Raw genomic sequence first — 15,479 nt, forward strand, 5'->3', positions numbered from 1 at the left:
AGAGTTTTTAAGTCTTCCCTTCTCTTGAAGTTTGGGGAATGCTTTGAGAATGATAGGTGTTAGTTCTTCTTTGAATGATTGGTAAAATTTGTCTGTGAAGTCATCTGGTCCAGGGCTTTTATGTGTCAGGAATTTTTTTATTACTGCTTCAATTTTACTAGTTGTTATTGGTCTCCTCAGGTTTTCTCCTCCTTCCTGATTCAGTTATGGAAAATTGTGTTTCTAGAAATATATCAATTTTGCCCACATTGTACAATTTCTTGGCATATAGTCGTTCATAGTAATTTCTTACAATCCTTTGTATTCTGTGGCATCAGCTGTCACTTCTCACCTTTCATTTCTGATTTTATTTGGTTCCTCTTTATTTTTCTCTTCATGAATCTGGTTAAAAGTTTGTCAATTTTGTTTATTTTTTCAAAGACCAGCTCCTGGATTGACAAATCCCTTGAACTGTTTTTGTTGTTGTGTTTTGCTTTTTTAGTCTCTGTATCACTTATTTCTGCTCTGATCTGATTTTTTTTCTTTCTACTCCCTCTGGACTTTGATGTTTTTCTAGTCCTTTTAGATGTAGGTTTAGAATGTTTATTTGAGATTTTTCTTTCTTCTTTAGGTAGGCCTCTATAGCCATGAACTTCCCTCTCACGGCTGCCTTTGCTCTATCCTATAGCTTTTGGGTTATTGTGTGTTCATTTTCATTTTTTGATTTCTGGTTTTTTATTTCTTCCTTGTTGTAATTATTAATTAATTCTTTATTGAATACCATGTTATTGAGCCTCCATATACTTAAATGGTTTTTTTCATGATATTGATTTCTAGTTTCAGACCATTGTGATCCAAGGAAATTCTTGACAATTTCAATTTTCTTGAATTTGTTGAGGCTTATTTGTGTTCTACCATGTGGTCTGTCTTTGAGAATGATCCATGTGCATTTGAGAAGAATGTATATTTTGCTTCTTTGGGGTGAAATATTGTTGATATCAGTTAAATCCAATTGCTCTAGTTTGTCATTTAATGCTGCTGCATCCTTGTTGATTTTTTGCCTGGATGATCTGTCCATTGTTGGCAGTGGGCCATTAAAATCCCTGACTATGATTACAGTGCTGTTGTTCTCTTTCTTAAAGTCATGCAAGACCTTCTTTATATATTTGGGTGATTCTATATTGGGTGCATATATGTTTAGAAGGGTTATATCATTTTGTTGGACTGAACCCTTAAGTATTACATAGTGTCCTCCTTTGTCTCTTATTATGGAATTTGCTTGTAGTCTATTTTTCCAGATAGAAGTATGGCTACCCCAGCTTTCTTTTCACCTCCATTTGCATGAAAGATTTTTTTCATCCCTACACTTTCAGTCTATGTAAATTTTTTGTTGTGAGGTGGTTCTCTTGAAGACAGTGTATATGCAGATCATGTTTTCTTATTTATTCAGCTACCCTATGTCTTTTGATTGGATCATTTAATACATTTGCATTTAAGATTATTATTGGTAAGTACTTCTTCACTGCCATTTTTCCCTTTGTACCTGTGTTCCTCTTTCTCTCCATTTTCTCCTCTTCTCAAAACAGTTCCTTTAGCATTCCTTGCAATGCTGGTTTGGTGGAAATGTACTTTAGCTATTTTTGTTTTGTCTTGGAAGCTCTCCATTTCACCTTCCATTTTAAATGAGAAGCTTGCTGGGTAGAGAAGTCTTGGTTCCTGGTCTTTGGTTTCCATTACTGTAATATTTCATGCCAGTCCCTTCTGGCCTATATTGTTTCTGTTGAGAAATCAGCTGACGGCCTTATTGAAGCACCCTTGTAGGTAATGAATTATTTCTCTCTTACTGTCTTCAAGATTCTCTCTGTCTTTAAACTTTGCCACATTTGCAACATTTTAATTGTTATGTGTCTTGGTATAGGCCCCTTTGGATTTATCTTGATTGGGACTCTGTGCTTCCAGAACTTGCATGACTTCTTTTGAGTTAGGGAAGTTTTCTTTCATTATTTTGTCAAACAAATTTTCTATAACTTGTTCCCTTTCTCTCCATCTCATATTCCTATGATGCAAATGTTGTTAAATTTTATGTTGTCCCAAAGCTCCCTTAAACTCTTTTCATTCTTTTTAAGTCTTTTTCTATTTTGTTGCTCTGACTCAGTGTTTTTTTCTATCTTGTCTTCCAAATCGCTGATTCAGTCTTCTGTTTCATTTGGCCTGATTTTAATTCCTTCTGTTGTATCCTTCATTTCAGATATTGCCTTCTTCATTTCCATTAGGCTTTCATTCATTATTTCTATGTCATTTTTCAGGATGATGTAGTTTTCACTAAGTTCTTTGGGTTCTCCCTAAGTATCCCGAGCTCCTGATAACCATTACTTCGAACTCAATGGGTGGTAATTTCCTTGCCTCAATTTCTTTTAGCTCTTTTTCTGGGGATTCCTCTTTTCCTTTCATTTGGAGGTTTTTTCTTTCACTCCCCATTTAGCTGTCCCTTGTATTTGTTTTTATGTTTAAATGGATCTGCTTTGGCTCCCTGTCTTGTGGTGCAGCTTTATATCTTAGGAGTCCTGTTATGGTAACCAGTGATACTGACTCCTGGATCTCCTGCTCTGGATGCTCTAGGGATACCCTTTGTGTGGCTTCTGTGGGCTCTCCTGCTGTATTTGAGTCCTGATTGTTGTTGACTGGTTCTTTAGTGGAGTCACCCTGTTGCTGGCTGACTGGGAGGCTCCAACCCCACAATGTTTTGTATACTGTTGTACAGGTGCTGGCCAGACAAAGCAAAACAACACACAAAGTGAAACCAAAACAAGCAACACCCCAAACCACCACAGCAATTTGAATGACAAAAGATCAGGGAAGAAGAAAAATGGGAAGAGCAATGGAATACTTGAAAAGGGGTAAATAAAAGAAAAAGAATAAGACAAGACCAAAGGACAGAAATGTGATTAAGGGAGGAGAAAAGGGAGAACTAATACAAATAATGAATTGAAAGAGGAGAAGACAAAGGGAAAGAATTACAAAAATAAGAAAAGGAAAGAAGGGAAACATGAGGTAATCAATGGTGAGAGTAAAAAGAAGATATGACAGAAAAGAGAGCAATAAAAATAGAATAAAAAGTAAAAAAATACAAAAAAACCTACTGAAACAACAATGAAGATAATGAAAAAAACAAAGTAGAATTCATCTTAGTCAACTTTAGTGCTTGCTTGCTGGATTTCCCCCTTGGTTACAGCTCTACTGTAGTCTGAGTCAGGTGCTGTCCACTTCAAGCCCTTGGCGGCCTCTTCAAAGCTACCAGCAATCCACAGTTTGTGACTCATTCCTCCACACTTGGCTGCACTCAGGATGGGCTATGCTGCTCTGCACAGCTTGGTTTTAACATTAGGGGTATGTCAGCAAGCAACCCAAGTCACTGGAGGATCGGCTCTGTCTGCCTCTACCTGCCAGCCTGCTGTTGCCATATCCTAGTCGTAGGCTGAATGTTTCTGAGAGGTCTTCTGGTGGTATCAGGGGGATTAGACTTCTGAGTCTCAAATGGAAGGTGCCTTTGACACTTCAGGGAAGATGGTGGGTGAGTTCCACCTCCTCCAGTCCACTGGTCTGAGTCTGTTCAGGATTATTTCTCTGTATGCAGCAGGGTAGGACCTCTAGTAGGCTATCAAGTAGGGCCTCCAGAGTCCAGATTTTGGATCTCCCAGACACTGGGAGGGTGTTTTTATGGCTCTCCTCAAGGGGGAGACACCAGTCTGTTTCCAGAGAGAATACATGGTATGTTTGCACCTTACAGCCAGTCTCTGACACACTCTTAGTCTGCGTATGCTGCTATCCCCTCAGCAGGGGTTAAAGTGCAGAATGGGAGAAAAGAAAGAATAAAATAAAACCCCACAAACAAACAAAGCAAAAAACCAAAAACATATAAAGTGCGGGGGGAGATGCAGGGGAGAGGGAGCAGGATTCGAGAAGAAGCATGGTATGAGGGTAAGGTAATTGCTTTCCCCATGGGGGGTGGGGTGGGAGGCTTGCTTTCCTAAAGCAAGATGGCTACTGCAGAATCCAGATACATCCTGTCACAGAAAGCCCTACCAATGCTTGCCCATGTTGCTCCCTAGTGCCTCCCACACTAGACTCTCCTTGTGAGACTGCAGTCTGTGCTGCCTTCCCTTTGCTGTGGCCCAAGGTGAGTGGTTGCAAACACAAGACCCAAGTTTTGGCCCCTTCAAGAATTAAGAAAGTAAAATGAAAAAGTACTAGTAGCTTTGTCTCTAACGGGTCTCATCTCTCCTCAGCAGAGACAAACCTCACAACTTTCACTGCTTCGTACTGCATGGTCTGCTGCTTCCAACAATGCTGCTCCACATCCAGGAGCTTGGTTTGTGTTCACCACTTTTGTCTTTTCAAGAGTAAGCTCCCAAGAGTAAGCTGTGCTGTGCTGCTGCCCTGGTTTGAGGCCCTTGTGAATGGACTGGCCTCTTTAATGACCTCACCCTTCCCATCAGCCACTGTGGGTTTTTTATCTTTACAGTCCTTGGTTAAAAGCCTATTTCCCAAGTAATCTTCAGTTTATTTCAGGTGTCTAGTCCTTTCTTTAGTTTTATTTCCAAATTGGTTTTAGGGGGAGGTATGTGATATACCCTCCTACTCTGTCATCATCTTCTTTTCTCTCCCACAGGAGTTTTATGTTTTAAGAAGATATTGATGCTTCATTTGTGGTGTAGCACATGATCAATTTTTTAAATGTTTCCATTTGTCCTTGAAGGTAATGTATATTTTCTAATTATTGAGGATAAATTTCTCTATAATATGTTCCTGTTTAATTAATATTATGCAAATCTTATAAATATTTCTCTTTTTTTCTGTTTGCTCTGCTTGATCATTTTCTGAGAAATATGTTAAAATCACCAATTACAGTTGGCAACTTCATAATCTTAGCTTGGGTTTTATTTATTTTAGAACTATATTGTTAGATGTGTATACATTTCTTTTGCCAATGTATAATATGTCTCCAGGAACACTTTTCATTCAAATTTTGTTTTGCCAGTTATTAGTGTTGCCACATTAACATTCTTTCACTTGATATTAGCCTGGGGTGTCATTTCATGCTTTTATGTCTAATCTCTATGAATTCTTTTAGGTAATGTCTCTAATAGTAAATGTATTGCTGGATGTGATTTCAAGAATGTATTCTAGGACTCTGTCTTTTTTTATACTCACCTGAGAATATGTTTATTGATTTTAGAGAGAGAGGAAAGGAGAGAGAGAGAGAGAGAGAGAGAGAGATTTGAGAGAGAAACATCAATCAGTTGCCTCCCATACATATCCTAACCCAGAGTTCAACCTGCTACCTAGGTATGTGCTCTGACCAGGGATCAAACCCACAACCTTTTGGTGTATGGGACAATGCTCTAAGCAACTGAACCTCCAGCCAATGCTGGTATCCCATTTTTTTCATTAGTATTACTTTGGTGTATGAAGGTGTGGATCATTTTTGCATGTATTCCTTGTGCTTTTATTTCTTTGTGGATTGGCTTTCAATGTTTATGTATGTTTAAAGTTTCTTTGTGCTTTTATGGTTGAGATTTACCTATTTATTGCTTATTTATTAGGTTGCCAGAACTTGAGAGTGGAGCTCATGTTATTGATGCAGAGGATAAGGCTGCAATGCAATGGAACCTAGAGTCAAAGAGAGGGAAGAGGGCATCCTCATGGAGGGACAGTCAAGCATGGGGTGTCACAGCCAGGAGAAGTGAGGCAGGCACCTTCAAGGACAGGTGGGGGAAGCTGCCTGGTTCAGGGAACCAAAGTTTTCCTATGCTAATGACCATGGCCACACAAGGGTGGCTATTTGACCTCTGAAACTAGAGACTGAGCAGTGCCCACATCTGGAGCATTTGTTGTACAGTATTGGGCCTCTCATGACAAGGTGAGTATCCACAGGTGTGGTGGCTTGGTGTGATTGTTGTAGCCCAAGCAAGGTAAGGAGAACATTCTTACCCAGGGGAGGGTATATGGCAGGCATAAAGGATTGGTTCCATAAGGGAAATGATCAAATAAGTAAATATATTAAGGATAAAGGGAAAGAAGTTCATCATTGTCAGCAAAGGGAGGTATAAATACAGAAAGGGTGAAAAACTCTATTGTGTTGGATTAGAATAGGATATCTCAGTATAAAGTATGAATTCAAGGTACTCAGTATATGTAGATAATATGTACACACACACACACACTCACAAACACAGAGTACATATGTTCCTTAGTTCTGTTCACTGAGAAGCCTGGTAGCTGTGACACTCATAACAGTGGGCACACCTAGTGCACAGAGATTGACTTCTAAGCCACATTTTAAACTAAGAATGCGGTTCTTTGGAAAATCGTCAACTAGAGAAATGGGGCAGAGGAGTACAAGATGAGCCTGGGATATGTGGTTGTGTCAGAAAGTAAGGAATTTCTCAAAGATTGATGTGGTTATGTGAAAATAGAGTCACTGAGTTCATTTCATCCAAGACTTGGTAGCATGACTTGTTTACTGTCCAGAGCTATGTTATTGAGGCAGCAAATTAGTGCTGTTCTTTGTCCTGAATAAAGGTTTGCCAACACCCAGACTCACTCAACTTCTAAAGTTTATAACACTAAACTTTTCTAACCCCTGTTTTCATCAGTCTGTCCTGCAATATTGACCCAGTTAATGTTTATTTGATAGTTACTGATTAAGGTAAGTCACAGAACACTGAACCACACACAATACACACTCAATACATGCTGGAGAACTTGCTGGAACTTGCAGGATTCTTTGTTCTTGGATACGGTGCTTAAACTTCATGGCCAGCTGCCTCAGGCTTCAAGTGGGCATAACATTACCTTGGGCAATGGTAACTGAGTGTATAAAAGGAGATGCAATGGATGTGAAAATTCTATAACTTGTCAGTCTCACTGTTAACAAGAGGGATAAAGCATTGCATCAATGAGGACTTGACAAGTCTTAATTTCCCTTACTAAAGGTGCTTAGAAATAATCATTGAAATGTAGTTAGGACAAACATGATGGTGTCTTTACAGAGTATGCCTTTGTACAAACATTACTATTACTTATCTAGTAAGGTATTTCATTACAGTAACATTTTGATCATCATTATCATTAAGTGTTCCTTGATCAGGTCTGCATGTTATGCTGGTTTGTGCTGTGGGTCTGTTCACTGAGGTCTCTATCTTCCATCCTCCCCAGAATCCATACCTGTGACCCTGTCTAAAATTCCCTTTCCTTGCTGTGTATATGTCATTCAATTGTTTTCTGGCAGTGACAGGCCAACCAAATTCAGAAGCAGGTGTGCCTAGAGGTGAACAAGAAGTGAGTGGTTTTTTAAGACTTCCCCCAAAACTTCTGCAACATGGTTTCTTCCCTCTGTGATGGAGAGGTGGAGAGGAGGAGAATCTCTGTCTTTCATTACTTCTTTTTATCCTCTTCAGATCATATAAACCTTTCACCTTCTTATCCTATAGTCCTTTTAACATGAGAGTCAAATGAGGGCTTCTATTTAGCATGAAGTCTGTTATCTAGTCAAGAGTCAGTGGCACACACACCCAGATAAACTAATGTTATGAGGGTTTAGTTCTATTTTCCTAAAATTGTTCTTGAGGTAGCCATAGAGCCCCTCAGTGGGTACTAGAAAATATAATTTTCAATCCCTGTTTTGTGATTTATGAGCTGGATGGATGTCCCGTTCTCTTTGAGTTTTCTTTTCCCCATTTGAAAAATTAATAATTCTTATTCCAGTGTGTTGTTTGATGTAAAAATGTATGTGTAAATTTACTTAGCTAATTAGTTGATACAATTTGGGCATTCAAGATTAATGAGTTATATTCCCTAGTTAATGTTTATCTCGCTATGCTGTTAGTATGGTACACTAAAATATTTCAAAAAGCTTTAATTTTCAAAGGTAAAGTATACTAGTGTTTGCTAAAACATTAAAGGATAGAGAGATAGAGGGGTTGACTGTCCCGGGGAGTGAGTGCTCTCTCTCTGCCCCCAGCAATCATGTCTCCCAAGACCTGAGGACTCTCAGCTGGGCTTACTTAGAGAAGATGTAGCCACCCAGCACTTGAGTCCAGGGCTTGAATGCCCACTTCTTGATCACTGGAGAACTGCTGGGCTGAGCAGCTGGGTGAAGCTGGCCAAAACCATCTAGGACCTCAGTCCAAAGACCTGTGGAGGATGATCTGGTTCTTCCCCCTGACCAGGAGAGCCTCCTCCTCTACAGCTGGTTCCCCTGATGGCCTTGCCAGACTCCAACAGCAGAGGAGCACCTGATAGGGTACCTCTAGAGCTCCCACTCCAGTATAGCTGAAATACAGAAAGATGTGGAATACAGGTTGCCATTCACTATAAACAAACTGACAGTCAACATTTTACAAAGCATTCAGATCTTGGAAAAATTAGTCAGAGTCTATTGGATGAGTTTTGGAAGAATCTTCCAATTTTACCTCCAACTTCAGCAGCATTTCCATACATATACAGTAACACAGGGCAATGCCTCCTCATGCTTCTCAAGGTTTTCCATTTATTCCTCCATATCCCCCACAAGAAGCTAATAGGACTATCAGTTATTTATCTGTTGCTGACACTCTTCATCAATGACAAATTATACAACTGTCAACCCCGCTGCTCCTTCATTTGCTGTCCTTTCAAATCTGCCAATACCTGTTCCCACAAAAGACACTTTAGCACAGATAAATCAAAGTGGTTTTGGTTGCAAGATCCCAGATGTCGCTGATGCATTTCCAGAACTCTCAGCACTAAGTGTGACACAACTTACAGATATAAATAAACAAGAGGAGATATTACTAGAACAGTTTCTTACTTAGCCTCAACTAAAACAAATTATTACTGACAAGGACAACTAACTAAAAAGTACTGAGTAGCTAACAAGAAAAAGTCTGCTTTTGAAGCTGAGCTTGGAAGTCAAAAGGCAGACTGTTTTACATAAGTATGAATTACTTACACAAAAGAAATCTGCTCTTGAAAAGTAGATGTAAAGACAGCATGAACTTCGTTAGACCTGTAGTGCGAGTGCTGTACAGGCAAGAAGAAAGGAGGTGCACAGGAAGCTGAGGAAGAATCTGACAACATAGCTGAGGATTTCTTGGAGGGAAAAACTGCAATACATGATTGTCTCTCTAGCTTCATGGAAGAGAGAACAATTGTCCACTGTAGAAGAGCTGAGGAAGAGAAACTTCAGCAAGTGATAGCAATACACAGCCAGTTCCAGGCTCCATTGTAGATTTTCCTGCAAACATAAACTGCCAAGAGAGAAATGGGACACGTAACTAAACACATTTATATTTATGATTTGCAAATTTTCATTTATCACAGCAGTTGAATATATAGTTACACTACATAGGTTATACACAGAACTGAGACTGATTTTGTACAAGTCAGAATGATTGCTATAATCTTGACATTGAGAAAATTTTCTGCACAATTTGCACTAAAAATGTTTATTTATTATTGATAAATTTATTGTTTATTATTTAAGTTCCACTTCTCTCCCTCTCTTATTATTAAGTAATTATGCATGTAATTTAGCTAGTTTTGATATTTTATAAAGTTACTTCATTTAAATTTGTATTTTTAATTTGAAACTGCCTAATTTTTTTTATCAAAGTAACTTGTTTCCTCTTAGATATTTTTCCTCTTAAACTTTTATGAAAAATTATTATTTCCAGCTGTGGAAAGACTCTTATTTTTTCTCATTCTTTTTGGATAATCAAGCTTTCAAAAACAATCTCATTTAAATATTCCTAGTGTCAGTAAACAGTAAACCTGCCAATGTGCCATCTCAAAAAGTAACATACATTTAAAACATACACTAAATCAGAAGAATTTAAAAAACAAACATTAAAGGATAAATATTTTTATGTACAAGGATTGCCCCCAAAGTTATAAATTCTCAACTGGTCATTAATCTGAGAATCCAGAATACTGAGCAATTTTTTAAAATCAAACCATTTACTTCTCTGGTTCTCAACCATGTGGGGTGTTTAAAAATAAATAGCAGCAGTTTGGCTCTACTCGAAATCTGTTAACCCAGAATCTCCACAGTGAGGCACTCAAAAATGATTTGATCTTTAGATCAAAGCAAGTAGACCTCGTTGAGTAATCACCCTATGATTCAAACAGGCAATGCTGGATACCAGGGAGTGTTATAAATGTTTGGATTTTAAGCTCTCAGTTGACTCAGTAAGAAGAGACAGCTACAATGGACCCACTTGTGGGCCTGGTGCTCTGTCTCTCCTGTTTGCTTCTCCTTTCACTGTGGAAACAGAGTTCTGGAAAAGGAAAACTTCCACCAGGCCCCACACCTCTGCCAATTATTGGAAATATGCTGCAGTTGGATGTGAAGAACATCAGCAAATCCTTAAGCAATGTGAGTATGTTTTATGTTCCTCCAGCAGCTTGCAAAGGGTAAGTAAATTAACACCTACCTTTATATAAAAATATTTATTAAAATGTATTGAATAAACCATAATACATTAAAATAAAGCTATTATATATGTTATTGTAAAGCAAATACTCCCCATGGAGTTTTATTTTTCTTTCTCATCTATGAGAATAGTGAAATAAAATAATGTGTTTTACGAATGAGGAACATTAGGTCTCTGTATACTAGAAACAATAAAGTAGCAAAAGACAAGAGAACTGCTTCCTGTTTTAGTTTCTGCATCATTTTCCATAATTTTTGGCTGAAGGTAAATGGTAAGGAAAGTGTTTTGATTACAGATTTTATTCAAAAAGTTGTCAGAAGAAGATTTTACATTTGGTGCTGGACACACAATGCAATATGCAGATGATGTATCATAGAATGGCACACTTGAAACCTATATAATTTTATTAACCAATGTTGCTCCAATAAATTTACTTTAAAAAACTCATCTACTATATAAACAATGTTTTGTTCAGAATAGCCATAAAAACTTCATTTCTCTGAGGAAGCAAAGTAAGCCCGATGTCAAGAAAGAAACTCTGGGATTAGGAACAGTAAAAGTGGATGAAAAAAAAAATAAGTATCAGGGCTGGCTTCCTGGAAACAGGATCCTTTGGCCACAGCCAGCACAAAATTGTCCATCCATGCAATTATTCCAGTCCTGGCACTGCCTCTGTGATAGTAATGCCAGTGGATCACAAACTGGGCTGGGCGTCAGAATCATCTGGAGTGATTTTTTAGAACATAGATTTCTAATATTCATCACAGGGCTACTGAATCAAAATTCTGGTGACAAGAGCTCTACAAATGATCCTGAAGTAGTCACCTGAGTATTGCTCATATGGTGGTCATCAGGGATTGATATATGATGGAGGACTGAAAAAAAGCCAGAATTCATATTTTTAAAAATGGGCATTTATTCTTACTTTTAAACTTCAGTCACCTTCCATAGTTCTCTCCATGTGATGCAATACACCTATTGAGACTCTCTTCCACTGATCAAAACAGTTTTGGGAGACCTCCGGTCAAGATGAAGGAGTAGGTACACATGCTTTGCCTCTTTACTCAACCACAAAGAGAATTACAACTAAGCATTAAAAAATATAACACCCAAAACTCTCAGAAAGTCAAACTGTATAGAAGTCCAACAACTAAGGACTTAAAGAAGCCACATTCATCCAGATGGGTAGGAGGGAAAGGAGACCCAGAGACCCAGAGGTGTGGATATGCGGTGTGGTGCTGAGAGGCAGCAGTGGTGGCAGAATGGACAGTCCCATATACATAAGTGGTGGATAAAAATCAGAAGGAATACCTTGGGAGTGAGTGATCACAGCCCCAGGCCAGACCACACAGTCCAGAGTTCCAGTGCCAGGAAGAGAAATTCCCATAACTTCTGGCTGTAAAATCCAATGTAGGTTGGGGCAGTGGAAGAAACTGCCAGAATTTCAGGAGACACTGCTTAAAAGGCCCTCACAGTGTTAGAATGTACACAAACCCACCCATTCTGGGATTCAGCACCAGGGCAACAGTTGCAGGGGTGCCAACCACACATAGGGAGTGGTGAAGTGACTGGAAAGGGGTGAAAGCTGGTCAACCTCTAGAAGAGAGGTAGCAACACTGAACCCCTCTCTGAGACCTCCCCCCACACGGAGCCATGAAGCAGTGAAGAGGGTTGCCCCATGCTGGCGATTATGTAATGCTCTACCCCACACAATATTTAGGTGCTTTACTATAATAGGCCATGCTACTAAGGCCAGGAATCAAAGCAGCTCTCCTCTGGAGAACAAAGGGGACAAAATTGGGAAAACTCTAATAGCATATTCAATAAAATATGTTTAAAAAAACAAACCAGTTTTTTAACTCATCGATTTTGATGCCTTTTAGTGCTGTTGTTATTTTTTGTTTAACCACTTCCATATAGGGAAAACATTTTCCTTTAAGGACTTTTTTAATTCAGAGGGGCAGGGGGAGTGGCTGGGGCAAGATAAGGTGGATAGTGAGGGTGTGGCAATGGGGTCATGCTGGTTTTGGTAAAAAACTGCTGAACATTCATCGTGGTGTGGGCAGGTGCACTCATAAATCACCCATTATGAAATGGGCAAACGAGTTGAAAGAGTCTTCCACAAAAGTACTGAGGCTGAACACAGCCTCTCATACCAATTCGAGATGATACACTGATACAGATAGGTCCCTAGAACATTCACCTAGTGGGGGAAGCCTGTACTACAAGGGGCTCATACTCCAGAAGTAATTCCAGTTTTATGGGGGTCCCCTCATATTACTCAAATATCAGTGGTCAAATAGGAAAAGGTTCAAATTTTGATCTTCTACATAGTAGCTAGGGGATGCTGACAATGAATTGGAATTCTGACATCAGTTTCCATTTTTGTAATAGCAGCAAATGAACCTGCTGATGATGCTGTTTTGAGGTTTAATTGTAACATGGGTACAAATTACTCAGGCCATTTGCAGGCATGTAAGTGGCAGATATTCACAATCACCCTCATATTAATTTCAGAAATATGTTAGGCTGTGTCACAGGATAAAAACATAAAATCAGAATGATACCGTTTTGAATCAGGCACAATATATTGTCAAAGAGAGATTTCTTTTGCAAGTATTTGCATCTCCTTTTCACTTGCCAGCTCTCCAAAATGTACGGCCCAGTGTTCACTGTGTACTTTGGCAGGAGGCCCACTGTGGTGCTGCATGGATATGAGGCAGTAAAAGAAGCCCTGATTGATCGGGGTGAGGAGTTCTCTGGCAGAGGAAGTTTCCCAGTGGCTGAAAAAGCTAGCAAAGGACAAGGTAGGTGCCTATGTGCCCATATATGTTCACTACTGTAGGGAGGGTGGAGAGGATGGACAACAGGAAGTTGAAGATCTCTTCAGCAGATCTTGGCTCTTGCATGTGGCTGCCAGGTGTCAGATTACAACTCCTTGCCTAGCACCTCCGTGTCCGTTTCTGTTTCCCCTCCTGCTAGGAGTCGTTTTCAGCACTGGAAATAGATGGAAAGAGATGCGGCGCTTCTCCCTCATGACCCTGCGGAATTTGGGGATGGGCAAGAGGAGTATTGAGGACCGTGTTCAAGAGGAAGCCCACTGCCTTGTGGAGGAGCTGAGGAAAACCAATGGTGGGTGATTCTGTATACTGTAACTCTGACCTTAACAGACCATTGTGTTCCCTAGTGATGTCCTTGGAAACATTTCAGGGGCAGCCAAATCTTTTATATGGGTGGTTGTGTCAGCCCCCATGTGAAGGAGGGAGGGTTGTGTGTTTATGCCCCTTGCATGTGCATCTACAATTGCATAGACAGTGTGGGTAGAAGGGGTCATTCGATCCTATTTTCTCCTGAAAATTGTTCAATTGTTTTCAAATCTGAAACCACAAAGAATAATTTTTACTCATTTATTGAAAAAGTTAGGGAGACTTCGGCCAAAATGGAGGCATAGGTAGACACGCTGTGCCTCCTTGAACAACCAAATTAAGTACAACAAAAATTTAGAAATAAAATAACAACCAGAACTGACAGAAAATTGAACTGTACGTAAGTCTGACAACCAAGGAGTTAGACACATTCATCCAGTCCAGTAGGAGGAGCAGAGTTGGGCAACCGGGCAGAATGGGTCCCAGGCAGAGAGGGATCCCAGCAAGTGGTGGCTTGTGGACCCCAGCCCACAAGGCAGCAGTTGACAGAACCCAGGCATGCAGACGGTGGCAGGCAGGCACCGGGTGAGGGGTGGCAGTGGGCAGACCCAGTGAGGCACACAGGGTGACTGGCTAATCGAGTGGTCCCACATTCATTCACAAACAAGGCAAAGCTGGGGAGCAAGACAGACCACCCAACCATGGGCCCCAGCACAGGGAAATAAAGCCTCAAAACACTGATTGAAAACACCTGTGGATATTGAGTTGCTGGGAGAGACTCCCACCCTCACAAGAGAGTTTGTTGGAGAGACCCACAGGGGCCTAGAACATACACAAACCCACCCACATGGGAATCAGCATCAGAAGGGCCCACTTTGCTTATGGGAAGCGACGGAAGGGACTGAAATCCGAGAGAGCGGAGCAAGCACCATTGTTCCCTCTCAGACCCCGGACTCACAAACAGCATCACAACTCAGCAACTGGGTTGAACCACCCTGGTGAACACATAAGGCTCCATCCCTCATACTTAACAGGCACCACAAGACAGAAAAAAAAAATAGCTAAACAGAAGAACAGATGAAAGTCCCAGAGCAAATACTTTCAAGTGACAAAAAGATAGCCAACCTATCAGATGCACATTTTCAAAGCATTGGTGATCAGGATGCTCACAGAAGTGGTTGATTTTGGTCACAAATTAGAGAACAAAATGAAGGCTATGCTATGTGAAATGAAGGAAAAAGCACAGGGAACCAATAGTGATGGGGAAAAAACCTGGACTCAAATCAATGCAGTGGGCCAGAAGGAAGAAAGAAACAATCAACAGAAAAGAATGAAGAAACAAGAATTCAAAAAAAATGAAGAGAGGCTTAGGAACCTCCAGGACATCTTTAAATGTTCCAACATCAGAATTATAGGGGTACCAGAAGGGGAAGAGCAAGAGCAACAAGTGGAAAACTTATTTGAACAAATAATTAAGGAGAACTTCCCCAATCTGGCAAAGGAAATAGACTTCCAGGAAGTCCAGGAAGCTCAGAGAGTCCCAAAGAAGTTGGACCCAAGGAGGAACACACCAAGGCACATCATAATTACATTACCCAAGATTAAATTGAAGGAGAGAATTCTAGAAGCAGCAAGAGTAACCTACAAAGGAGTTCCCATCAGACTGTCGGCTGATTTCTCAAAAGAGACCTTGTAGCAAGAAGGGGCTAGAAAGAAGTATTCCAAGTCATGAAATGCAAGGACCTACATCCAAGATTGCTCTATCCAGCAAAGCTTTCATTTAGAATGGAAGGGCAGAAAAAGCACTTCTCAGATAAGGTCAAGTTAAAGGAGTTCATCATCACCAAGCCCTTATTATATGAAATGTTAAAGGGACTTA

At 40.0% G+C, this 15,479-nt stretch overlaps 1 protein-coding gene and 1 pseudogene across 3 annotated transcripts in view; both read left to right on the plus strand.

The window, feature by feature from the left end:
* The first annotated feature begins 8,184 nt into the window (after nt 1-8,184).
* Nucleotides 8,185-9,262, plus strand: LOC123828874 (annotated as a pseudogene).
* Nucleotides 9,263-10,160: 898 nt separating this feature from the next.
* The window catches only part of LOC123828873 (cytochrome P450 2C18-like), a 45,128-nt gene continuing 39,809 nt past the window's right edge, over nt 10,161-15,479 (plus strand). The window contains exons 1-3 of one of the 3 annotated variants that reach the window (XM_045854315.1): nt 10,161-10,434; nt 13,143-13,261; nt 13,437-13,586. In XM_045854315.1, coding sequence (XP_045710271.1) covers nt 10,229-10,434; nt 13,143-13,261; nt 13,437-13,586 — 475 coding nt within the window. In that variant the 5' untranslated portion in view covers nt 10,161-10,228. Of the gene's footprint in view, nt 10,435-13,098; nt 13,262-13,436; nt 13,587-15,479 lie in introns of all 3 variants that reach the window. The other 2 variants (XM_045854316.1, XM_045854314.1) reach the window with 2 other exon arrangements.

Source organism: Phyllostomus hastatus, unplaced genomic scaffold (genome assembly GCF_019186645.2).
Source record: "Phyllostomus hastatus isolate PE091 unplaced genomic scaffold, TTU_PhHast_1.1 phas_scaffold_1066, whole genome shotgun sequence".
Taxonomy (NCBI): Eukaryota; Metazoa; Chordata; class Mammalia; order Chiroptera; family Phyllostomidae; genus Phyllostomus; species Phyllostomus hastatus.